We start from the raw sequence: 27651 nt of genomic DNA on the forward strand, positions 1-27651 counted from the left end.
GTCCGAGTTCATGGTTCTCGCCCGGAAAAAGGTGGTGTGCCATCTCCGGGTTGGGGAGGAGATCTTGCCCCAAGTGGAGGAGTTCAAGTACCTCGGAGTCTTGTTCACGAGTGGGGGAAGAGTGGATCGTGAGATCGACAGGCGGATCGGTGCGGCGTCTTCAGTAATGCGGACGCTGTATCGATCCGTTGTGGTGAAGAAGGAGCTGAGCCGGAAGGCAAAGCTCTCGATTTACCGGTCGATCTACGTTCCCATCCTCACCTATGGTCATGAGCTTTGGGTCTTGACCGAAAGGACAAGATCACGGGTACAAGCGGCCGAAATGAGTTTCCTCCGCCGGGTGGCGGGGCTCTCCCTTAGAGATAGGGTGAGAAGCTCTGTCATTTTTAATTATTATTATTATTATTTGAAACTCTATTTTGCATGTCACTATAAAGTTATATAAGCCTTGCTTGTTCAATATTCAATGCAAAACTTGTTTGGGTCCCTATTAAAAGGTTAATTTGTTCAACCTTGGCCCGCGGCTTTGTTCAGTTTTACATTTTGGCCCACTCTGTATTTGAGTTTGACACCCCTGGTTTACGACAACTTCTACTGACAGGACGCGAATAGTTAGCTAATCTACAAGAGTTGTGGTTGCTTACTCCGGAAAACACTTCCCTCTTCGTTTTGGAAGAGAAATGCAAGCCGTGCGATAAATGAATCAAGATGCCATCAAGCTACGTGACGCGAGGAACATGTTTCAGCCTTAAGAACCGTTATGTACAACAAGCCGGATCGGCGATATCTAGTCCCAAACACGGCAGCGTGCGCCAGCAATTCTGGAAACACGGCCGACGAGTGGAAAATGTCTTTGACGATTTTTTCCAAACCGCTTCCACGTGTTTCACCGGCAACAGATCTACGCCAATGGAGAAGACTCCGTCTTTGTTTGCTCAGGCTGGCCGACATTCCAGCATCTTCTTGAAGGCCTTCCGAAAGCTGTCGTCCAGGAATGCGTAGAGAAAAGGGTTGAGGCAGGAGTTGGCGTAGCTCAGGCTGGTGATAAAGTAGGAGATCCCGATGAGCAGCGGCGTGGTCCTCAGGTCGGTGGTCAGCGCCACGATGGTGCTGAGGTGGAACGGCGTCCAGCAGAACAAGCAGACGGCCAAGACGATGAAGACCATGATGGTCACCTTCTTCTTGGCTTTGTCCAGCGCCTTGGCGTTGCTGTTGAGGCGCATGTGCCTCAGCTTGTAGAGCATCACGGTGTACAAGATGCAGATGGTGGACACGGGGATGGCGAAGCCCAGAATGAGGGTGTAGATGCGGCTGGCTTTGAACCAGGAGCTCTCCGGGGCGGGGAAGCTGAGCACGCAGCTCTTCCTGCCGTCGCCGGGGTTGAGGTAGACGCCGGCGAAGACGCTGAACGGCATCACGATGAGGATGACCAGCACCCACACGCAGAGGGAGACGATCTTGGCCGCGCGGTAGGTGCGGTACGGCATGCGCTTGGATCGGACGGTGGCCAGGACCACCAGGTAGCGGTCCACGCTCATCACGGTCAGGAAGTAGATGCTGGAGAAGATGTTGTAGTGGTCGATGCTCAGGATGACTTTGCACAGCACCTCGCCGAAGGGCCAGTAGTGCAGCAGGTGCTCGGCGATGTTGATGGGCAGCACCAGCGTGAACAGGTCGTCGGCGATGGCCAGGTTGAGGATGAACATGTTGGTGACCGTCTTCATCTTGGGCGCTTTGAGGATGACGTAGATGACGGCCGTGTTGCCCGTCAGGCCCACGGCGCAGATGACCGAGTAGATGATGGGCAGGAGGACGTACAGGTCGGCGTAGAAGTAGAAGTCGGCGGGAAACGTGCAGTTCAGGCCGCTGCCGTTGCCCGGGGTGAGCGAGTAGAAGTCCACCGAGTCGTCGCACAGCGCCGGAGACGCCACGCTGTAGTCTGACACGTTGTCCATGTTTGTTTGCGTTCCTAACCAATAAGGCAGAAAGGTTTATGAGTACAATGCCAAATGATGATGGACAATGAAAGTGTTTGACGAACTAACCCCTATTGTGTGGGTGTAGCTTTAATGCTAATTAGCTACATGCTAACATTACATTTTAACTTCATCCTACTATAAGTTATCGACACCAACATAGCTATGTGAGCTACACGCTAACCTTCTATTTTAACACCCCTTTAGGTTAGCAACACAGGCATAGAAATGTAAGCTACGTGCTAACGTTACATTTTAACATCCTGCTAAGTTAGTAACAGTAGCATGACTATGTGAGCTACATGCTAACTTTACATTTTAACTCCATCCTACTATAAGTTATCGACACCAACATAGCTATGTGAGCTACACGCTAACCTTCTACTTTAACACCACTTTAGGTTAGCAACACAGGCATAGAAATGTAAGCTACATGCTAACGTTACATTTTAATATCCTGCTATGTTTGCAACACTAACATAGTTATGTGAGCTACATGCTAACGTTATGTTTAACATCATGCTAGGTTTGCAACACTAGCATAGTTATGTGAGGTACATGTAAAACTTACATTTTAATATCCTGCTAAGTTAGCAACAGTAGCATGACTATCTCGGCTACATGCTAACATTACATTTTAACTTCATCCTACTGTAAGTTAGCATACATTAACATAGCTATGTGAGCTACATGCTAACCTTACATTTTAACACCACTTTAGGTTAGCAACACTAGTATAGAAATGTGAGCTACATGCTAACGTTATGTTTTAACATCATGCTAAGTTAGCAACACTAGCATAGTTATGTGAGGTACATGTAAAACGTACATTTTAATATCCTGCTAAGTTAGTAACAGTAGCATGACTATGTGAGCTACATGCTAACTTTACATTTTAACTTCATCCTACTATAAGTTATCGACACCAACTTAGCTATGTGAGCTACACGCTAACCTTCTATTTTAACACCACTTTAGGTTAACAACACAGGCATAGAAATGTAAGCTACATGTTAACGTTACATTTTAATATCCTGCTATGTTTGCAACACTAGCATAGTTATGTGAGCTACATGCTAACGTTATGTTTAATATCATGCTAGGTTTGCAACACTAGCATAGTTATGTGAGGTACATGTAAAACTTACATTTTAATATCCTGCTAAGTTAGCAACAGTAGCATGACTATCTTGGCTACATGCTAACATTACATTTTAACTTCATCCTACTGTAAGTTAGCAACATTAACATAGCTATGTGAGTTACATGCTAACCTTACATTTTAACACCACTTTAGGTTGGCGACACTAGCATAGAAATGTGAGCTACATGCTAACGTTATGTTTTAACATCATGCTAGGTTAGCAACACTAGCATAGAAATGTGAGCTACATGCTAACGTTATGTTTTAACATCATGCTAAGTTAGCTACACTAGCATAGTTATGTGAGGTACATGTAAAACTTACATTTTAATATCCTGCTAAGTTAGTAACAGTAGCATGACTATGTGAGCTACATGCTAACTTTACATTTTAACTTCATCCTACTATAAGTTATCGACACCAACATAGCTATGTGAGCTACACGCTAACCTTCTATTTTAACACCCCTTTAGGTTAGCAACACAGGCATAGAAATGTAAGCTACATGCTAACGTTACATTTTAATATCCTGCTATGTTTGCAACACTAACATAGTTATGTGAGCTACATGCTAACGTTATGTTTAACATCATGCTAGGTTTGCAACACTAGCATAGTTATGTGAGGTACATGTAAAACTTACATTTTAATATCCTGCTAAGTTAGCAACAGTAGCATGACTATCTCGGCTACATGCTAACATTACATTTTAACTTCATCCTACTGTAAGTTAGCATACATTAACATAGCTATGTGAGCTACATGCTAACCTTACATTTTAACACCACTTTAGGTTAGCAACACTAGTATAGAAATGTGAGCTACATGCTAACGTTATGTTTTAACATCATGCTAAGTTAGCAACACTAGCATAGTTATGTGAGGTACATGTAAAACGTACATTTTAATATCCTGCTAAGTTAGTAACAGTAGCATGACTATGTGAGCTACATGCTAACTTTACATTTTAACTTCATCCTACTATAAGTTATCGACACCAACATAGCTATGTGAGCTACACGCTAACCTTCTATTTTAACACCCCTTTAGGTTAGCAACACAGGCATAGAAATGTAAGCTACATGCTAACGTTACATTTTAATATCCTGCTATGTTTGCAACACTAGCATAGTTATGTGAGCTACATGCTAACGTTATGTTTAACATCATGCTAGGTTTGCAACACTAGCATAGTTATGTGAGGTACATGTAAAACTTACATTTTAATATCCTGCTAAGTTAGCAACAGTAGCATGACTATCTCGGCTACATGCTAACATTACATTTTAACTTCATCCTACTGTAAGTTAGCATACATTAACATAGCTATGTGAGCTACATGCTAACCTTACATTTTAACACCACTTTAGGTTAGCAACACTAGCATGGAAATGTGAGCTACATGCTAACGTTATGTTTTAACATCATGCTAAGTTAGCAACACTAGCATAGTTATGTGAGGTACATGTAAAACGTACATTTTAATATCCTGCTAAGTTAGTAACAGTAGCATGACTATGTGAGCTACATGCTAACTTTACATTTTAACTTCATCCTACTATAAGTTATCGACACCAACTTAGCTATGTGAGCTACACGCTAACCTTCTATTTGAACACCACTTTAGGTTAGCAACACAGGCATAGAAATGTAAGCTACATGCTAACGTTACATTTTAATATCCTGCTAAGTTAGTAACAGTAGCATGACTATGTGAGCTACATGCTAACTTTACATTTTAACTTCATCCTACTATAAGTTATCGACACCAACATAGCTATGTGAGCTACACGCTAACCTTCTATTTTAACACCCCTTTAGGTTAGCAACACAGGCATAGAAATGTAAGCTACATGCTAACGTTACATTTTAATATCCTGCTATGTTTGCAACACTAACATAGTTATGTGAGCTACATGCTAACGTTATGTTTAACATCATGCTAGGTTTGCAACACTAGCATAGTTATGTGAGGTACATGTAAAACTTACATTTTAATATCCTGCTAAGTTAGCAACAGTAGCATGACTATCTCGGCTACATGCTAACATTACATTTTAACTTCATCCTACTGTAAGTTAGCATACATTAACATAGCTATGTGAGCTACATGCTAACCTTACATTTTAACACCACTTTAGGTTAGCAACACTAGTATAGAAATGTGAGCTACATGCTAACGTTATGTTTTAACATCATGCTAAGTTAGCAACACTAGCATAGTTATGTGAGGTACATGTAAAACGTACATTTTAATATCCTGCTAAGTTAGTAACAGTAGCATGACTATGTGAGCTACATGCTAACTTTACATTTTAACTTCATCCTACTATAAGTTATCGACACCAACATAGCTATGTGAGCTACACGCTAACCTTCTATTTTAACACCCCTTTAGGTTAGCAACACAGGCATAGAAATGTAAGCTACATGCTAACGTTACATTTTAATATCCTGCTATGTTTGCAACACTAGCATAGTTATGTGAGCTACATGCTAACGTTATGTTTAACATCATGCTAGGTTTGCAACACTAGCATAGTTATGTGAGGTACATGTAAAACTTACATTTTAATATCCTGCTAAGTTAGCAACAGTAGCATGACTATCTCGGCTACATGCTAACATTACATTTTAACTTCATCCTACTGTAAGTTAGCATACATTAACATAGCTATGTGAGCTACATGCTAACCTTACATTTTAACACCACTTTAGGTTAGCAACACTAGTATAGAAACGTGAGCTACATGCTAACGTTATGTTTTAACATCATGCTAAGTTAGCAACACTAGCATAGTTATGTGAGGTACATGTAAAACGTACATTTTAATATCCTGCTAAGTTAGTAACAGTAGCATGACTATGTGAGCTACATGCTAACTTTACATTTTAACTTCATCCTACTATAAGTTATCGACACCAACATAGCTATGTGAGCTACACGCTAACCTTCTATTTTAACACCACTTTAGGTTAGCAACACAGGCATAGAAATGTAAGCTACATGCTAACGTTACATTTTAATATCCTGCTATGTTTGCAACCCTAGCATAGTTATGTGAGCTACATGCTAACGTTATGTTTAATATCATGCTAGGTTTGCAACACTAGCATAGTTATGTGAGGTACATGTAAAACTTACATTTTAATATCCTGCTAAGTTAGCAACAGTAGCATGACTATCTCGGCTACATGCTAACATTACATTTTAACTTCATCCTACTGTAAGTTAGCATACATTAACATAGCTATGTGAGCTACATGCTAACCTTACATTTTAACACCACTTTAGGTTAGCAACACTAGTATAGAAATGTGAGCTACATGCTAACGTTATGTTTTAACATCATGCTAAGTTAGCAACACTAGCATAGTTATGTGAGGTACATGTAAAACGTACATTTTAATATCCTGCTAAGTTAGTAACAGTAGCATGACTATGTGAGCTACATGCTAACTTTACATTTTAACTTCATCCTACTATAAGTTATCGACACCAACTTAGCTATGTGAGCTACACGCTAACCTTCTATTTTAACACCACTTTAGGTTAGCAACACAGGCATAGAAATGTAAGCTACATGCTAACGTTACATTTTAATATCCTGCTATGTTTGCAACACTAGCATAGTTATGTGAGCTACATGCTAACGTTATGTTTAATATCATGCTAGGTTTGCAACACTAGTATAGTTATGTGAGGTACATGTAAAACTTACATTTTAATATCCTGCTAAGTTAGCAACAGTAGCATGACTATCTCGGCTACATGCTAACATTGCATTTTTAACTTCATCCTACTGTAAGTTAGCATACATTAACATAGCTATGTGAGCTACATGCTAACCTTACATTTTAACACCACTTTAGGTTAGCAACACTAGTATAGAAATGTGAGCTACATGCTAACGTTATGTTTTAACATCATGCTAAGTTAGCAACACTAGCATAGTTATGTGAGGTACATGTAAAACGTACATTTTAATATCCTGCTAAGTTAGTAACAGTAGCATGACTATGTGAGCTACATGCTAACTTTACATTTTAACTTCATCCTACTATAAGTTATCGACACCAACTTAGCTATGTGAGCTACACGCTAACCTTCTATTTTAACACCACTTTAGGTTAGCAACACAGGCATAGAAATGTAAGCTACATGCTAACGTTACATTTTAATATCCTGCTATGTTTGCAACACTAGCATAGTTATGTGAGCTACATGCTAACGTTATGTTTAACATCATGCTAGGTTTGCAACACTAGCATAGTTATGTGAGGTACATGTGAAACTTACATTTTAATATCCTGCTAAGTTAGCAACAGTAGCATGACTATCTTGGCTACATGCTAACATTACATTTTAACTTCATCCTACTGTAAGTTAGCAACATTAACATAGCTATGTGAGTTACATGCTAACCTTACATTTTAACACCACTTTAGGTTGGCGACACTAGCATAGAAATGTGAGCTACATGCTAACGTTATGTTTTAACATCATGCTAGGTTAGCAACACTAGCATAGAAATGTGAGCTACATGCTAACGTTATGTTTTAACATCATGCTAAGTTAGCAACACTAGCATAGTTATGTGAGGTACATGTAAAACGTACATTTTAATATCCCGCTAAGTTAGTAACAGTAGCATGACTATGTGAGCTACATGCTAACTTTACATTTTAACTCCATCCTACTATAAGTTATCGACACCAACTTAGCTATGTGAGCTACACGCTAACCTTCTATTTTAACACCACTTTAGGTTAGCAACACAGGCATAGAAATGTAAGCTACATGCTAACGTTACATTTTAATATCCTGCTATGTTTGCAACACTAGCATAGTTATGTGAGCTACATGCTAACGTTATGTTTAATATCATGCTAGGTTTGCAACACTAGCATAGTTATGTGAGGTACATGTAAAACTTACATTTTAATATCCTGCTAAGTTAGCAACAGTAGCATGACTATCTCGGTTACATGCTAACATTACATTTTTAACTTCATCCTACTGTAAGTTAGCAACATTAACATAGCTATGTGAGCTACATGCTAACCTTACATTTTAACACCACTTTAGGTTAGCAACACTAGCATAGAAATGTGAGCTACATGCTAACGTTACGTTTTAACATCATTGTATTGTACCATATGTCCCAGCAAGAAATCTGCGTTCAAAGAACTCCGGCTTATTAGTGATTCCCAGAGCCCCAAAAATGTCTGCGGGCTATAGAGCGTTTTCTATTCGGGCTCCAGTACTCTGGAACGCCCTCCCGGTAACAGTTAGAGATGCTACCTCAGTAGAAGCGTTTAAGATTCAAGATTCAAGATTCAAGATGCTTTATTATTGTCCATTCTTTAATATGTACAAGACATATAAGAACTGAAATTTCATTTTGGGCACAGTCCCACTAAGAGCAGACATACGTTACAGGGGGACAAGACGGGACCGCCAATGGGCCAGCCACTTATGGCGCTCCTTAAAAAAGGTGGGAAAAAGGTGATATTGGGATAAGGTGGGAAGAGTAAAAAATAAAAATCAGTCGAAGGCTGGACCCTCGGGATGGGTCCAGACTGAGTCCAAGGAAAAAACCTCACATAGCATAGCACAGGGGGGGGGGGGGGATTCTTGCGGGGCCCTGGAGGCCGGCCTGTTGCTATAAAGCGCTACTAGCCCTCCATAACCCCGTTTAAGTCCCATCTTAAAACTCATTTGTATACTCGAGCCTTTAAATAGACCCCCTTTTTAGACCAGTTGATCTGCCGTTTCTTTTCTTTTCTCCTCTGCCCCCCTCTCCCTTGGGGAGGGGTGGACACAGGTCCGGTGGCCATGGATGAAGTGCTGAGTGTCCAGAGTCGGGACCCGGGGTGGACCGCTCGCCTGTGCATCGGTTGGGGACATCTCTGCGCTGCTGACCCGTTTTCGCTCGGGATGGTCTCCTGCTGGCCCCACTATGGACTGGACTCTCACTATTATGTTAGATCCACTATGGACTGGACTCTCACTATTATGTTAGATCCACTATGGACTGGACTCTCACTATTATGTTAGATCCACTATGTACTGGACTCTCACAATATTATGTTAGATCCACTATGGACTGGACTCTCACAATATTATGTTAGATCCACTATGGCCTGGACTTTCACTATTATGTTAGATCCACTATGGACTGGACTCTCACTATTATGTTAGATCCACTATGGACTGGACTCTCACTATTATGTTAGATCCACTATGTACTGGACTCTCACAATATTATGTTAGATCCACTATGGACTGGACTCTCACAATATTATGTTAGATCCACTATGGCCTGGACTCTCACTATTATGTTAGATCCACTATGGACTAGACTCTCACTATTATGTTAGACCCACTATGGACTGGACTCTCACAATATTATGTTAGATCCACTATGGACTGGACTCTCACTATTATGTTAGATCCACTATGGACTGGACTTTCACTATTATGTTAGATCCACTATGGACTGGACTCTCACTATTATGTTAGATCCACTATGGACTGGACTCTCACTATTATGTTAGATCCACTATGGACTAGACTCTCACAATTATGTTAGACCCACTATGGACTGGACTCTCACAATATTATGTTAGATCCACTATGGCCTGGACTTTCACTATTATGTTAGATCCACTATGGACTGGACTCTCACTATTATGTTAGATCCACTATGGACTGGACTCTCACTATTATGTTAGATCCACTATGTATTGGACTCTCACAATATTATGTTACATCCACTATGGACTGGACTCTCACAATATTATGTTAGATCCACTATGGCCTGGACTCTCACTATTATGTTAGATCCACTATGGACTAGACTCTCACTATTATGTTAGACCCACTATGGACTGGACTCTCACAATATTATGTTAGATCCACTATGGACTGGACTCTCACAATATTATGTTAGATCCACTATGGCCTGGACTCTCACTATTATGTTAGATCCAATATGGACTAGACTCTCACTATTATGTTAGACCCACTATGGACTGGACTCTCACAATATTATGTTAGATCCACTATGGACTGGACTCTCACTATTATGTTAGATCCACTATGGACTGGACTTTCACTATTATGTTAGATCCACTATGGACTGGACTCTCACTATTATGTTAATCCACTATGGACTGGACTCTCACTATTATGTTAGATCCACTATGGACTGGACTTTCACTATTATGTTAGATCCACTATGGACTGGACTCTCACTATTATGTTAGATCCACTATGGACTGGACTCTCACTATTATGTTAGATCCACTATGGACTAGAATCTCACTATTATGTTAGACCCACTATGGACTGGACTCTCACAATATTATGTTAGATCCACTATGGCCTGGACTTTCACTATTATGTTAGATCCACTATGGACTGGACTCTCACTATTATGTTAGATCCACTATGGACTGGACTCTCACTATTATGTTAGATCCACTATGTACTGGACTCTCACAATATTATGTTAGATCCACTATGGACTGGACTCTCACTATTATGTTAGATCCACTATGGACTAGACTCTCACTATTATGTTAGACCCACTATGGACTGGACTCTCGCAATATTATGTTAGATCCACTATGGACTGGACTCTCACTATTATGTTAGATCCACTATGGACTGGACTCTCACTATTATGTTCGATCCACTATGTACTGGACTCTCACAATATTATGTTAGATCCACTATGGACTGGACTCTCACAATATTATGTTAGATCCACTATGGCCTGGACTTTCACTATTATGTTAGATCCACTATGGACTGGACTCTCACTATTATGTTAGATCCACTATGTACTGGACTCTCACAATATTATGTTAGATCCACTATGGACTGGACTCTCACAATATTATGTTGGATCCACTATGGCCTGGACTCTCACTATTATGTTAGATCCACTATGGCCTGGACTCTCACTATTATGTTAGATCCACTATGGACTAGACACTCACTATTATGTTAGATCCACTATGGACTGGACTCTCACAATATTATGTTAGATCCACTATGGACTGGACTCTCACTATTATGATGGACCCACTATGGACTGGACTCTCACTATTATGTTAGATCCACTATGGACTGGACTTTCACTATTATGTTAGATCCACTATGGACTGGACTCTCACTATTATGTTGGATCCACTATGGACTGGACTCTCACTATTATGTTAGATCCACTATGGACTGGACTCTCACTATTATGTTAGATCCACTATGGACTGGACTCTCACTATTATGTTAGATCGACTATGGACTGGACTCTCACTATTATGTTAGATCCACTATGGACTGGACTCTCACTATTATGTTAGATCCACTCTTAGCTGGACTCTCACTATTATGTTAGATCCACTATGGATTGGACTCTCACTATTATGTTAGATCCACTATGGACTAGACACTCACTATTATGTTAGATCCACTATGGACTGGACTTTCACTATTATGTTAGATCCACTATGGACTGGACTCTCACTATTATGTTAGATCCACTCTTAGCTGGACTCTCACTATTATGTTAGATCCACTATGGATTGGACTCTCACTATTATGTTAGATCCACTATGGACTAGACACTCACTATTATGTTAGATCCACTATGGACTGGACTTTCACTATTATGTTAGATCCACTATGTACTGGACTCTCACAATATTATGTTAGATCCACTATGGACTGGACTCTCACAATATTATGTTAGATCCACTATGGCCTGGACTTTCACTATTATGTTAGATCCACTATGGACTGGACTCTCACTATTATGTTAGATCCACTATGGACTGGACTCTCACTATTATGTTAGATCCACTATGTACTGGACTCTCACAATATTATGTTAGATCCACTATGGTCTGGACTCTCACAATATTATGTTAGATCCACTATGGCCTGGACTCTCACTATTATGTTAGATCCACTATGGACTAGACTCTCACTATTATGTTAGACCCACTATGGACTGGACTCTCACAATATTATGTTAGATCCACTATGGACTGGACTCTCACTATTATGTTAGATCCGCTATGGATTGGACTTTCACTATTATGTTAGATCCACTATGGACTGGACTCTCACTATTATGTTAGATCCACTATGGACTGGACTCTCACTATTATGTTAGATCCACTATGTACTGGACTCTCACAATATTATGTTAGATCCACTATGGACTGGACTCTCACAATATTATGTTAGATCCACTATGGCCTGGACTTTCACTATTATGTTAGATCCACTATGGACTGGACTCTCACTATTATGTTAGATCCACTATGGACTGGACTCTCACTATTATGTTAGATCCACTATGTACTGGACTCTCACAATATTATGTTAGATCCACTATGGACTGGACTCTCACAATATTATGTTAGATCCACTATGGCCTGGACTCTCACTATTATGTTAGATCCACTATGGACTAGACTCTCACTATTATGTTAGACCCACTATGGACTGGACTCTCACAATATTATGTTAGATCCACTATGGACTGGACTCTCACTATTATGTTAGATCCACTATGGACTGGACTTTCACTATTATGTTAGATCCACTATGGACTGGACTCTCACTATTATGTTAGATCCACTATGGACTGGACTCTCACTATTATGTTAGATCCACTATGGATTGGACTCTCACTATTATGTTAGATCCACCATGGACAGGACTCTCACTATTATGTTAGATCCACTATGGACTGTACTCTCACTATTATGTTAGATCCACTATGGATTGGACACTCACTATTATGTTAGATCCACTATGGACTGGACTGTCACTATTATGTTAGATCCACTATGGACTAGACTCTCACTATTATGTTAGATCCACTATGGACTGGACTCTCACTATTATGTTAGATCCACTATGGACTGGACTCTCACTATTATGTTAGACCCACTATGGACAGGACTCTCACTATTATGTTAGATCCACTATGGACTGGACTCTCACTATTATGTTAGATCCACTATGGACTGGACTCTTACTATTATGTTAGATCCACTATGGACTGGACTCTCACTATTATGTTAGATCCACTCTTAGCTGGACTCTCACTATTATGTTAGATCCACTATGGACTGGACTCTCACTATTATGATGGACCCACTATGGACTGGACTCTCACTATTATGTTAGATCCACTATGGACTGGACTCTCACACTATTATGTTGGATCCACTATGGACTGGACTCTCACTATTATGTTGGATCCACTATGGACTGGACTCTCACTATTATGTTAGATCCACTATGGACTGGACTCTCACTATTATGTTAGATCCACTATGGACTGGACTCTCACTATTATGTTAGATCGACTATGGACTGGACTCTCACTATTATGTTAGATCCACTATGGACTGGACTCTCACTATTATGTTAGATCCACTCTTAGCTGGACTCTCACTTTTATGTTAGATCCACTATGGACTGGACTCTCACTATTATGTTAGATCCACTATGGACTGGACTCACACTATTATGTTAGATCCACTACGGACTGGACTCTCACTATTATGTTATATCCACTATGGACTGGACTCTCACTATTATGTTAGATCCACTATGGACCGGACTCTCACTATTATGTTAGATCCACTGTGGACTGGACTCTCACTATTATGATAGATCCACTATGGACCGGACTCTCACTATTATGTTAGATCCACTGTGGACTGGACTCTCACTATTATGATAGATCCACTATGGACCGGACTCTCACTATTATGTTAGATCCACTATGGACTGGACTCTCACTATTATGTTAGATCCACTATGGACTGGACTCTCACTATTATGTTAGATCCACTATGGACTGGACTCTCACTATTATGTTAGATCCACTATGGACTGGACTCACACTATTATGTTAGATCCACTATGGACTGGACTCTCACTATTATGTTAGATCCACTATGGACTGGACTCTCACTATTATGTTAGATCCACTATGGACTGGACTCTCACTATTATGTTAGATACACTATGGACTGGACTCTCACTATTATGTTAGATCCACTATGGACTGGACTCTCACACTATTATGTTAGATCCACTATGGACTGGACTCTCACTATTATGTTAGATCCACTATGGACTGGACTCTCACTATTATGTTAGATCTACTATGGACTGGACTCTCACTATTATGTTAGATCCACTATGGACTGGACTCTCACACTATTATGTTAGATCCACTATGGACTGGACTCTCACTATTATGTTAGATCCACTATGGACTGGACTCTCACAATATTATGTTAGATCCACTATGGACTGGACTCTCACAATATTATGTTAGATCCACTATGGCCTGGACTTTCACTATTATTTTAGATCCACTATGGACTGGACTCTCACTATTATGTTAGATCCACTATGGACTGGACTCTCACTATTATGTTAGATCCACTATGTACTGGACTCTCACAATATTATGTTAGATCCACTATGGACTGGACTCTCACAATATTATGTTAGATCCACTATGGCCTGGACTCTCACTATTATGTTAGATCCACTATGGACTAGACTCTCACTATTATGTTAGACCCACTATGGACTGGACTCTCACAATATTATGTTAGATCCACTATGGACTGGACTCTCACTATTATGTTAGATCCACTATGGACTGGACTTTCACTATTATGTTAGATCCACTATGGACTGGACTCTCACTAATATGTTAGATCCACTATGGACTGGACTCTCACTATTATGTTAGATCCACTATGGATTGGACTCTCACTATTATGTTAGATCCACCATGGACAGGACTCTCACTATTATGTTAGATCCACTATGGACTGTACTCTCACTATTATGTTAGATCCACTATGGATTGGACACTCACTATTATGTTAGATCCACTATGGACTGGACTGTCACTATTATGTTAGATCCACTATGGACTAGACTCTCACTATTATGTTAGATCCACTATGGACTGGACTCTCACTATTATGTTAGATCCACTATGGACTGGACTCTCACTATTATGTTAGACCCACTATGGACAGGACTCTCACTATTATGTTAGATCCACTATGGACTGGACTCTCACTATTATGTTAGATCCACTATGGACTGGACTCTTACTATTATGTTAGATCCACTATGGACTGGACTCTCACTATTATGTTAGATCCACTCTTAGCTGGACTCTCACTATTATGTTAGATCCACTATGGACTGGACTCTCACTATTATGATGGACCCACTATGGACTGGACTCTCATTATTATGTTAGATCCACTATGGACTGGACTCTCACACTATTATGTTGGATCCACTATGGACTGGACTCTCACTATTATGTTGGATCCACTATGGACTGGACTCTCACTATTATGTTAGATCCACTATGGACTGGACTCTCACTATTATGTTAGATCCACTATGGACTGGACTCTCACTATTATGTTAGATCGACTATGGACTGGACTCTCACTATTATGTTAGATCCACTATGGACTGGACTCTCACTATTATGTTAGATCCACTCTTAGCTGGACTCTCACTATTATGTTAGATCCACTATGGACTGGACTCTCACTATTATGTTAGATCCACTATGGACTGGACTCACACTATTATGTTAGATCCACTACGGACTGGACTCTCACTATTATGTTATATCCACTATGGACTGGACTCTCACTATTATGTTAGATCCACTATGGACCGGACTCTCACTATTATGTTAGATCCACTGTGGACTGGACTCTCACTATTATGATAGATCCACTATGGACCGGACTCTCACTATTATGTTAGATCCACTGTGGACTGGACTCTCACTATTATGATAGATCCACTATGGACTGGACTCTCACTATTATGTTAGATCCACTATGGACTGGACTCTCACTATTATGTTAGATCCACTATGTACTGGACTCTCACTATTATGTTAGATCCACTATGGACTGGACTCACACTATTATGTTAGATCCACTATGGACTGGACTCTCACTATTATGTTAGATCCACTATGTACTGGACTCTCACTATTATGTTAGATCCACTATGGACTGGACTCACACTATTATGTTAGATCCACTATGGACAGGACTCTCACTTTTATGTTAGATCTACTATGGACTGGACTCTCACTATTATGTTAGATCCACTATGGACTGGACTCTCACTATTATGTTAGACCCACTATGGACAGGACTCTCACTATTATGTTAGATCCACTATGGACTGGACTCTCACTATTATGTTAAATCCACTATGTAATGGATTCTCACTATTATGTTAGATCCACTATGTACTGGATTCTCACTATTATGTTAGATCCACTGTGGACTGGACTCACTATTATGTTAGATCCACTATGGACAGGACTCTCACTATTATGTTAGATCCACTATGGACTGGACTCTCACTATTATGTTAGATCCACTATGGACTGTACTCTCACTATTATGTTAGATCCACTATGGACTGGACTCTCACTATTATGTTAGATCCACTATGGACTGGACTCTCACTATTATGTTAGATCCACTATGGACTGGACTCTCACTATTATGATAGACCCACTATGGACTGGACTCTCCCTATTATGTTAGATCCACTATGGACTGGACTCTCACTATTATGTTAGATCCATCTCACTATTATGTTAGATCCACTATGTACTGGACTCTCACTATTATGTTAGATCCACTATGGACTGGACTCACACTATTATGTTAGATCCACTATGGACTGGACTCTCACTATTATGTTAGATCCACTATGGACAGGACTCTCACTTTTATGTTAGATCTACTATGGACTGGACTCTCACTATTATGTTAGATCCACTATGGACTGGACTCTCACTATTATGTTAGACCCACTATGGACAGGACTCTCACTATTTTGTTAGATCCACTATGGACTGGACTCTCACTATTATGTTAGATCCACTATGGACTGGACTCTCACTATTATGTTAGATCCACTATGGACTGGACTCTCACTATTATGTTAGATCCACTATGGACTGGACTCTCACTATTATGTTAGATCCACTATGGACTGGACTCTCACTATTATGTTAGATCCACTATGGACTGGACTCTCACTATTATGTTAGATCCACTATGGACTGGACTCTCACTATTATGTTAGATCCACTATGTACTGGATTCTCACTATTATGTAAGATCCACTATGGACTGGATTCTCACTATTATGTTAGATCCACTGTGGACTGGACTCACTATTATGTTAGATCCACTATGGACAGGACTCTCACTATTATGGTAGATCCACTATGGACTGGACTCTCACTATTATGTTAGATCCACTATGGACTGTACTCTCACTATTATGGTAGATCCACTATGGACTGGACTCTCACTATTATGTTAGATCCACTATGGACTGGACTCTCACTATTATGTTAGATCCACTATGGACTGGACTCTCACTATTATGATAGACCCACTATGGACTGGACTCTCCCTATTATGTTAGACCCACTATGGACTGGACTCTCACTATTATGATAGACCCACTATGGACTGGACTCTCCCTATTATGTTAGATCCACTATGGACTGGACTCTCACTATTATGTTAGATCCATCTCACTATTATGTTAGATCCACTATGGACTGGACTCTCACTATTATGTTAGATCCACTATGGACTGGACTCTCACTATTATGTTAGATCCACTATGGACTGGACTCTCACTATTATGTTAGATCCACTATGGACTGGACTCTCACTATTATGTTAGATCCACTATGGACTGGACTCTCACTATTATGTTAGATCCACTATGGACTGGACTCTCACACTATTATGTTAGATCCACTATGGACTGGACTCTCACTATTATGATAGATCCACTATGGACTGGACTCTCACTATTATGTTAGATCCACTATGGACTGGACTCTCACTATTATGTTAGATCCACTATGGACTGGACTCTCACTATTATGTTAGATCCACTATGGACTGGACTCTCACTATTATGTTAGATCCACTATGGACTGGACTTTCACAATATTATGCTAGACCCACTCGACGTCCATTGCATCCGGTCTCCCCTAGAGGGGAGGGGAGGTCACCCACATCTGCGGTCCTCTCCAAGGTTTCTCATCGTCATTCACATTGACATCCCACTGGGTTGCGAGTTTTTCCTTGCCCTTATGTGGGCTCTGAACCGAGGATGTCGTCGTGGCTTGTGCAGCCCTTTGAGACACTTGTGATTTAGGGCTATATGAATAAACATTGATTGATTGATTGATCGTTTGGAAACTATTAAGGTATGTAAATAAACATTTACAGACTCTTACTGTTTAATGAACTAATTTCACAACATGTATATTTGCGGCTTTTAGTCCGGTGTGGCTAATACATGGAAAAACCTGTATTTTCTCCTAAAATTTAATGGGCGCGGCTTGTATCCCGGAGAACTCTATAGTCCGGAAATTACTTCAAACCACCCTTTACGAACAAAGTCAAATGTTAGCTATGCCATGCTAACGTTTGGCTAGCACTAGCCTAGCTCTACCACTACTTTGCTAACATTACAGTCACATTTCAACACCATGCTATGTTAGCATCTTAGCGAAAGAGAAACTAACTGATCAAACGCACACCTCCCAACTGATTGACAGATTGTTTGCATTGTGTCAGATGCGTAGCGAATACTTTATTTTTTACAAAGTGGTGGGTGCATACAAGGGCTGGTTCATTGTCGAATACGTTTTACCTAAAAAAATGAGGATTTGAGTGCCTCTTCTCTCTTAAACGTAGCGAACAAGTGAACTTGATGATAGATTCTGGTCACATACGGTGGTCATGAATGTATTACTTTTAGAACAAAGTCACTTTGGCATCTTTGGGGACCTTGGGATGAAACATCGTTTTTTTTTTTTAGGTTTTACCACAACAAAAGAACATGAAGGAAAATTATTAATAACCCTGACCGTCCGAGAGCTCAAGGAACAGTGCTCAGAGCCATAAAAAAAAAAAAAAAAAATCTGTTTTCCATCAGAAGGATACTTTGGAAGACTTGTGTTGCTGTTCCGCATGGAATTGGAATTCTTTTTTACATGAAATTATGCTGACAATTTCATGGAAAACAAACTGCGTGTGTTTAAAAATTCAATGTTTTTAAATTCAGTGTACACAAATTCAATGCTGAAAAATGCCATCCATCCATCCATCTTCTCCCGCTTATCCGAGGTCGGGTCACGGGGGCAGCATCCTAAGCTGGGAAGCCCAGACTTCCCTCTGCCCAGACTTCCCTCTCCCCAGCCACTTCGTCCAGCTCTTCCCGGGGGATCCCGAGTTGTTCCCAGGCCAGCCGGGAGACATAGTCTTCCCAACGTGTCCTGGGTCTTCCCCGTGGCCTCCTACCGGTCGGACGTGCCCAAAACCCCTCCCTAGGGGGGCGTTCGGGTGGCATCCTGACCAGATGCCCGAACCACCTCATCTGACTCCTCTCCATGTGGAGGAGCAGCGGCTTTACTTTGAGCTCCCCCCGGATGACAGAGCTTCTCACCCTATCTCTAAAGGAGAGCCCCGCCACCCGGCGGAGGAAACTCATTTCAGAAGCTTGTACCCGTGATCTTGTCCTTTCGGTCATAACCCAAAGCTCATGACCATAGGTGAGGATGGGAACGTAGATCGACCGGTAAATTGAGAGCTCTGCCTTCCGGCTCAGCTCCTTCTTCACCACAACGGATCGATACAGCGTCCGCATTACTGAAGACGCCGCACCGATCCGCCTGTCGATCTCACCATCCACTCTTCCCTCACTCGTGAACAAGACTGCAAGGTACTTGAACTCCTCCACTTGGGGCAGGGTCTCCTCCCGAACCCGGAGATGGCACTCCACCCTTTTCCGGGCGAGAACCATGGACTCGGACTTGGAGGTGCTGATTCTCATCCCTGTCGCTTCATGGCTGCGAACCGATCCAGTGAGAGCTGAAGATCCTGGCCAGATGAAGCCATCAGGACCACATCATCTGCAGAAAGCAGAGACCTAATCCTGCAGCCACCAAACCGGATCCCCTCAACGCCTTGACTGCGCCTAGAATTCTGTCCATAAAAGTTATGAACAGAATCGGTGACAAAGGGCAGCCTTGGCGGAGTCCAACCCTCACTGGAAACGTGTCCGGCTTACTTAATGCGGACTAAGCTCTGACACTGATCATACAGGGAGCGGACCGCCACAATCAGACAGTCCGATACCACATACTCTCTGAGCACTCCCCACAGGACTTCCCGAGGGACACGGTCGAATGCCTTCTCCAAGTCCACAAAGCACATGTAGACTGGTTGGGCAAACTCCCATGCACCCTCAAGGACCCTGCCGAGAGTATAGAGCTGGTCCACAGTTCCACGACCAGGACGAAAACCACACTGTTCCTCCTGAATCCGAGGTTCGACTATCCGGCGTAGCCTCCTCTCCAGTACACCTGAATAGACCTTACCGGGAAAAAATGTTCAAAAAATGTTCTGCTTCAAAACGCAAGACCCATGAGGTGTCAACTTTGAAGTCACTTGACACGGGTCTTAAAAAGAGGCAGGTTATGAGTAGCACTACATGCTACATGCAGGTCATATAATCTACTGTATGTGCTTGGATCACTTTTTATGAACACTTTAAACCAGGCCTGGGCAATTATTTTTACATATATATAAATAAATAATAAATAAATATTTATATATATATATATATATATATATATATATATGAAAATCACTTTTTACCATGAAAATAATTTTTTCCTTGAAAATCATTTTTTTACCTTGAAATTTTTTTTTACCTTGAAAACATTTTTTTACCCTGAAAGTCATTTTGTTTACCTTGAAAAATTTTTTTACCTTGAAAATTTTTTTTTACCTTGAAAATCATTTTTTACCTTGAAAATGTATTTACCTTAAAACAATTTTTGTAACCCTGAAAATCAATAAAAAATTATTTTTTTATTCATATAATTTTCATTCGTTGAATTTTTATAAACTGAATTTTTGTACGTTGAATTTTGATACACTGAATATTTATATGTTTAATTTTTATACACTGAATTTTTACACGTTTAATTTTTAAACACTGAATTTGTACCCTCAGAATTTTTTAAACACTGAATTTTACAACACACATTTTGTCGAAGTGGCAACTTGCATGCTAATCGCTAGTTGGCAACTAACGTGCTAATCAGTAGCTGACAACTAGCGCGCAAATTGCTAGCTGGCTACAGAGGCAGTAATCGCTACTCCACAACTAGGGCGCTAATCACGAGCTGGCAACTAAAACATTAATCGATAACTGGAAACAAGACCACTAATCGCAAGTTGGCAACTGGCATGCTAACTACTAGCTGGCAACTGAACTGCTGTCCTAACCGCTAGCCTGCAATTGGCGCCTACGGCTAGCTGGCAACAAAAGCATTAATCGCTAGCAGGAAACTAGAGCGCTAAGAGCAAGCTGGCAACTAGCGTGCTAACGGGTGCGCTAATGGCTAGCTGGCAACTAGAGAACTATTGTCGAAGTGGCAACTTGCATGTTAATTGCTAGTTGGCAACTAACGTGCAAATTGCTAGCTGGCTACAGAGGCTGTAATCACTACTCCACAACTAGGGCGCTAATCACGAGCTGGCAACTAAGACATGAATCGCTAGCTGGAAACACGGCGCTAATCGCGAGCTAGCAAATGGCGTACTAATTGTTGGCTGGCAACGGGTGTGTTAACTGCTCGTCTGCAACTGGTGCGCTAATGGCTAGCAGGCAACTAGAGAACTAATGTCGAAGTGGCAACTTGCATGTTAATCGCTAGTTGGCAACTAACGTGCTAATCACTAGCTGACAACTAGCGCGCAAATTGCTAGCTGGCTACCGAGGCAGTAATCGCTACTCCACAACTAGGGCGCTAATAACGAGCTGGCAACTAAGACATTAATCGATAACTGGAAACTAGACCACTAATCGCGAGTTGGCAACTGGCATGCTAACTACTACCTGGCCAACTGGCGCCTATGGCTAGCTGGCAATAAAAGCATTAATCGCTAGCAGGAAACTAGAGCGCTAATAGCAAGCTGGCAACTAGCGTAATAACTGCTCGCTGGCAACGGGTGCGCTAATGGCTAGCTGGCAACTAGAGAACTAATGTCGAGGTGGCAACTTGCATGTTAATCGCTAGTTGGCAACTAATGTGCAAATTGCTAGCTGGCTACAGAGGCCGTAATCGCTACTCCACAACTAGGGCGCTAATCACGAGCTGGCAACTAAGACATTAATCGATAACTGGAAACTAGACCACTAATCGCGAGTTGGCAACTGGCATGCTAACTACTAGCTGGCCAACTGGCGCCTATGGCTAGCTGACAATAAAAGCATTAATCGCTAGCAGGAAACTAGAGCGCTAATAGCAAGCTGGCAACTAGCGTAATAACTGCTCGCTGGCAACGGGTGCGCTAATGGCTAGCTGGCAACTAGAGAACTAATGTCGAAGTGGCAACTTGCATGTTAATCGCTAGTTGGCAACTAACGTGCAAATTGCTAGCTGGCTACAGAGGCAGTAATCGCTACTCCACAACTAGGGCGCTAATCACGAGTTGGCAACTAAGACGTGAATCGCTAGCTGGAAACTACGGCGCTAATCGCGAGCTAGCAAATGGCGTACTAAGTGTTAGCTGGCAACGGGTGTGTTAACTGCACCTCTGCAACTGGTGTGCTAATGGCTAGCAGGCAACTAGAGAACTAATGTCAAAGTGGCAACTTGCATGTTAATCGCTAGTTGGCAACTAATGTGCTAATCACTAGCTGACAACTAGCGCGCAAATTGCTAGCTGGCTACAGAGGCAGTAATCGCTACTCCACAACTAGGGCGCTAATCACGAGCTGGCAACTAAGACATTAATCGATAACTGGAAACTAGACCACTAATCGCGAGTTGGCAACTGGCATGCTAACTGCTAGCTGGCCAACTGGCGCCTATGGCTAGCTGGCAATAAAAGCATTAATCGCTAGCAGGAAACTAGAGCGCTAATAGCAAGCTATCAACTAGCGTGCTAACTGCTTGCTGGCAACGGGTGCGCTAATGGCTAGCTAGCAACTAGAGAACTAATGTCGAAGTGGCAACTTGCATTTTAATCGCTAGTTGGCAACTAACGTGCAAATTGCTAGCTGGCTACAGAGGCCGTAATCGCTACTCCACAACTAGGGCGCTAATCACGAGTTGGCAACTAAGACATTAATCGCTAGCTGGAAACTACTGCGCTAATCGCGAGCTGGCAAATGGCGTACTAATTGTTAGCTGGCAACGGGTGTGTTAACTGCATTTCTGCAACTGGTGTGCTAATGGCTAGCAGGCAACTAGAGAACTAATGTTGAAGTGGCAACTTGCATGTTAATCGCTAGTTGGCAACTAATGTGCTAATCACTAGCTGACAACTAGCGCGCAAATTGCTAGCTGGCTACCGAGGCAGTAATCGCTACTCCACAACTAGGGCGCTAATCACGAGCTGGCAACTAAGACATTAATCGCTAGCTGGAAACTAGACCACTCATCGGGAGTTGGCAACTGGCATGCTAACTACTAGCTGGCCAACTGGCGCCTATGGCTAGCTGGCAATAAAAGCATTAATCGCTAGCAGGAAACTAGAGCGCTAATAGCAAGCTGGCAACTAGCGTAATAACTGCTCGCTGGCAACGGGTGCGCTAATGGCTAGCTGGCAACTAGAGAACTAATGTCGAAGTGGCAACTTGCATGTTAATCGCTAGTTGGCAACTAACGTGCAAATTGCTAGCTGGCTACAGAGGCAGTAATCGCTACTCCACAACTAGGGCGCTAATCACGAGCTGGCAACTAAGACATGAATCGCTAGCTGGAAACTACGGCGCTAATCGCGAGCTAGCAAATGGCGTATTAATTGTTAGCTGGCAACGGGTGTGTTAACTGCATTTCTGCAACTGGTGTGCTAATGGCTAGCAGGCAACTAGAGAACTAATGTCGAAGTGGCAACTTGCATGTTAATCGCTAATTGGCAACTAACATGCTAATCACTAGGTGACAACTAGCGAGCAAATTGCTAGCTGGCTACAGAGGCAGTAATCGCTACTCCACAACTAGGACGCTAATCACGAGCTGGCAACTAAGACATTAATCGATAACTGGAAACTAGACCACTAATCGCGAGTTGGCAACTGGCATGCTAACTACTAGCTGGCCAACTGGCGCCTATGGCTAGCTGGCAATAAAAGCATTAATCGCTAGCAGGAAACTAGAGCGCTAATAGCAAGCTGGCAACTAGCGTGCTAACTGCTCGCTGGCAACCGGTGTGCTAATGGCTAGCTGGCAACTAGAGAACTAATGTCGAAGTGGCAACTAGCATGTTAATCGCTAATTGGCAACTAACGTGCAAATTGCTAGCTGGCTTTAGAGGCAGTAATCGCTACTCCACAACTAGGGCGCTAATCACGACCAAGCAACTAAGACATTAATCGCTAGCTGGAAACTATGGCGCTAATCGCGAGCTAGCAAATGGCGTACTAATTGTTAGCTGGCAACGGGTGTGTTAACTGCACTTCTGCAACCGGTGTGCTAATGGCTAGCTGGCAACTAGAGAACTAATGTCGAAGTGGCAACTTGCATGTTAATCGCTAATTGGCAACTAACATGCTAATCACTAGGTGACAACTAGCGAGCAAATTGCTAGCTGGCTACAGAGGCAGTAATCGCTACTCCACAACTAGGGCGCTAATTACGAGCTGGCAACTAAGACATTAATCGATAACTGGAAACTAGACCACTAATCGCAAGTTGGCAACTGGCATGCTAACTACTAGCTGGCCAACTGGCGCCTATGGCTAGCTGGCAATAAAAGCATTAATCGCTAGCAGGAAACTAGAGCGCTAATAGCAAGCTGGCAACTAGCGTGCTAACTGCTCGCTGGCAACCGGGTGCGCTAATGGCTAGCTGGCAACTAGAGAACTAATGTCGAAGTGGCAACTTGCATGTTAATCGCTAGTTGGCAACTAACGTGCAAATTGCTAGCTGGCTACAGAGGCAGTAATCGCTACTCCACGACTAGGACGCTAATCACGAGCTGGAACTAAGACATTCATCTCGAGCTGGAAACTACGGCGCTAATCGCAAGCTAACAAATGGCGTAATAATTGTTAGCTGGCAACGGGTGTGTTAACTGCTCGTCTGCAACTTGTGCGCTAATGGCTAGCTGGCAACTAGAGAACTAATGTCGAAGTAGCAACTTGCATGTTAATCGCTAGTTGGCAACTAACGTGCTAATCACTAGCTGACAACTAGCGCGCAAATTGCTAGCTGGCTACCGAGGCAGTAATCGCTACTCCACAACTAGGGCGCTAATCACGAGCTGGCAACTAAGACATGAATCGATAACTGGAAACTAGACCACTAATCGCGAGTTGTCAACTGGCATGCTAACTACTAGCTGGCAACTGAACTGCTGTCCTAACTGCTTGCCTGAAACTGGCGCCTATGGATAGCTGGCAATAAAAGCATTAATCGCTAGCAGGAAACTAGAGCGCTAATAGCAAGCTGGCAACTAGCGTAATAACTGCTCGCTGGCAACGGGTGTGCTAATGGCTAGCTGGCAACTAGAGAACTAATGCCGAGGTGGCAACTTGCATGTTAATAGCTAGTTGGCAACTAACGTGCAAATTGCTAGCTGGCTACAGAGGCAGTCATGGCTAGTCCACAACTAGGGCGCTAATAACGAGCTGGCAACTAAGACATTAATCGCTAGCTGGAAACTAGACCACTAATCGGGAGTTGGCAACTGGCATGCTAACTACTAGCTGGCAACTGAACTTGTGTCCTAACCGTTAGCCTGCAACTGGTGCCTATGACTAGCTGGCAATAAAAGCATTAATCACTAGCAGGAAACTAGAACGCTAATAGCAAGCTGGCAACTAGCGTGCTAACGGGTGCGCTAATGGCTAGCTGGCAACTAGAGAACTAATGTCAAAGTGGCAACTTGCATGTTAATCGCTAGTTGGCAACTAACGTGCAAATTGCTAGCTGGCTACAGAGGCAGTCATGGCTAGTCCACAACTAGGGCGCTAATCACGAGCTGGCAACTAAGACATTAATCGATAACTGGAAACTAGACCACTAATCGCGAGTTGGCAACTGGCATGCTAACTACTAGCTGGCCAACTGGCGCCTATGGCTAGCTGGCAATAAAAGCATTAATCGCTAGCACGAAACTGGAGCGCTAATAGCAAGCTGGCAACTAGCGTGCTAACTTCTCGCTGGCAACGGGTGCGCTAATGGCTAGCTGGCAACTAGAGAACTAATGTCGAAGTGGCAACTTGCATGTTAATCGCTAGTTGGCAACTAACGTGCTAATCATTAGCTGACAACTAGCGCGCAAATTGCTAGCTAGCTACCGAGGCAGTAATCACTACTCCACAACTAGGGCGCTAATCACGAGCTGGCAACTAAGACATTAATCGCTAGCTGGAAACTAGACCACTAATCGCGAGTTGGCAACTGGCATGCTAACTACTAGCTGGCCAACTGGCGCCTATGGCTAGCTGGCAATAAAAGCATTAATCGCTAGCACGAAACTGGAGCGCTAATAGCAAGCTGGCAACTAGCGTGCTAACTTCTCGCTGGCAACGGGTGCGCTAATGGCTAGCTGGCAACTAGAGAACTAATGTCGAAGTGGCAACTTGCATGTTAATCGCTAGTTGGCAACTAACGTGCTAATCATTAGCTGACAACTAGCGCGCAAATTGCTAGCTAGCTACCGAGGCAGTAATCACTACTCCACAACTAGGGCGCTAATCACGAGCTGGCAACTAAAACATCAATCGATATCTAGAAACTACTGCGCTAATCGCGAACTGGCAAATAACGTGCTAATTGTTAGCTGGCAACGGGAGTGTTTACCACTAGTTTTTTTTATCTTTAATGCTAACATGAGTACAAGAATATAGTTATTTATTCAGGAATAAACAGCAAAGGACATGTCAATGCCATTTCAAACACATTACCATTTCTTGAAAAATTACAATGAAGATAAAAAAAACACAAAAAAGTCGAATCAACAAAAAGCGTTTAGGATTCTTGCAGTCTCGCTGCGAAACCTCCGAGGGTCTCGGACCACCTGTCTAAGACTTCTGGATTAAAGTATGCCAAACATGCCAAATGGAAGACAAAAACACGTTTCCGGAAATGTTTTGTAAAATACTAATACTGAATAGAGTCATGGGTACGGTTAAAAAGGGTCGTGGCAGGAATATAAAAAGACAACACTTTGGATTGACTTAAAAAAACACAACAGAAAGTGCTCATGATGCCGTACGGCAATATTCATCATCATCAACATCCTTTACCTTCAGGGATGAAAATGGCGTCAGGTTGAAATGTCACACATGACCTTGTTGAATGAAGGAAAAGTGGAGGACTTCTCCGCTCCTTCTCCCCGGCTCGCCTGCGC

General features: G+C 42.1%; 1 protein-coding gene across 1 annotated transcript; it reads right to left on the bottom strand.

The window, feature by feature from the left end:
• On the bottom strand, positions 1-27651 carry npbwr2b (neuropeptides B/W receptor 2b). Its single transcript, XM_061972379.1, has 2 exons — positions 27548-27651; positions 1-1969 (listed from the first exon to the last, which is right to left on the bottom strand). Exon 2 carries the CDS (start codon positions 1953-1955, stop codon positions 936-938), a length of 1020 nt encoding a protein of 339 aa, XP_061828363.1. The 5' UTR covers positions 1956-1969; positions 27548-27651; the 3' UTR covers positions 1-935.

Source organism: Nerophis lumbriciformis, linkage group LG01 (genome assembly GCF_033978685.3).
Source record: "Nerophis lumbriciformis linkage group LG01, RoL_Nlum_v2.1, whole genome shotgun sequence".
NCBI lineage: Eukaryota > Metazoa > Chordata > Actinopteri > Syngnathiformes > Syngnathidae > Nerophis > Nerophis lumbriciformis.

Coding starts and splice junctions, on each gene's coding strand:
- npbwr2b (XM_061972379.1), bottom strand. CDS start 1,955: ATGGACAACGTGTCAGACTACAGCGTGGCGTCTCCGGCGCTGTGCGAC.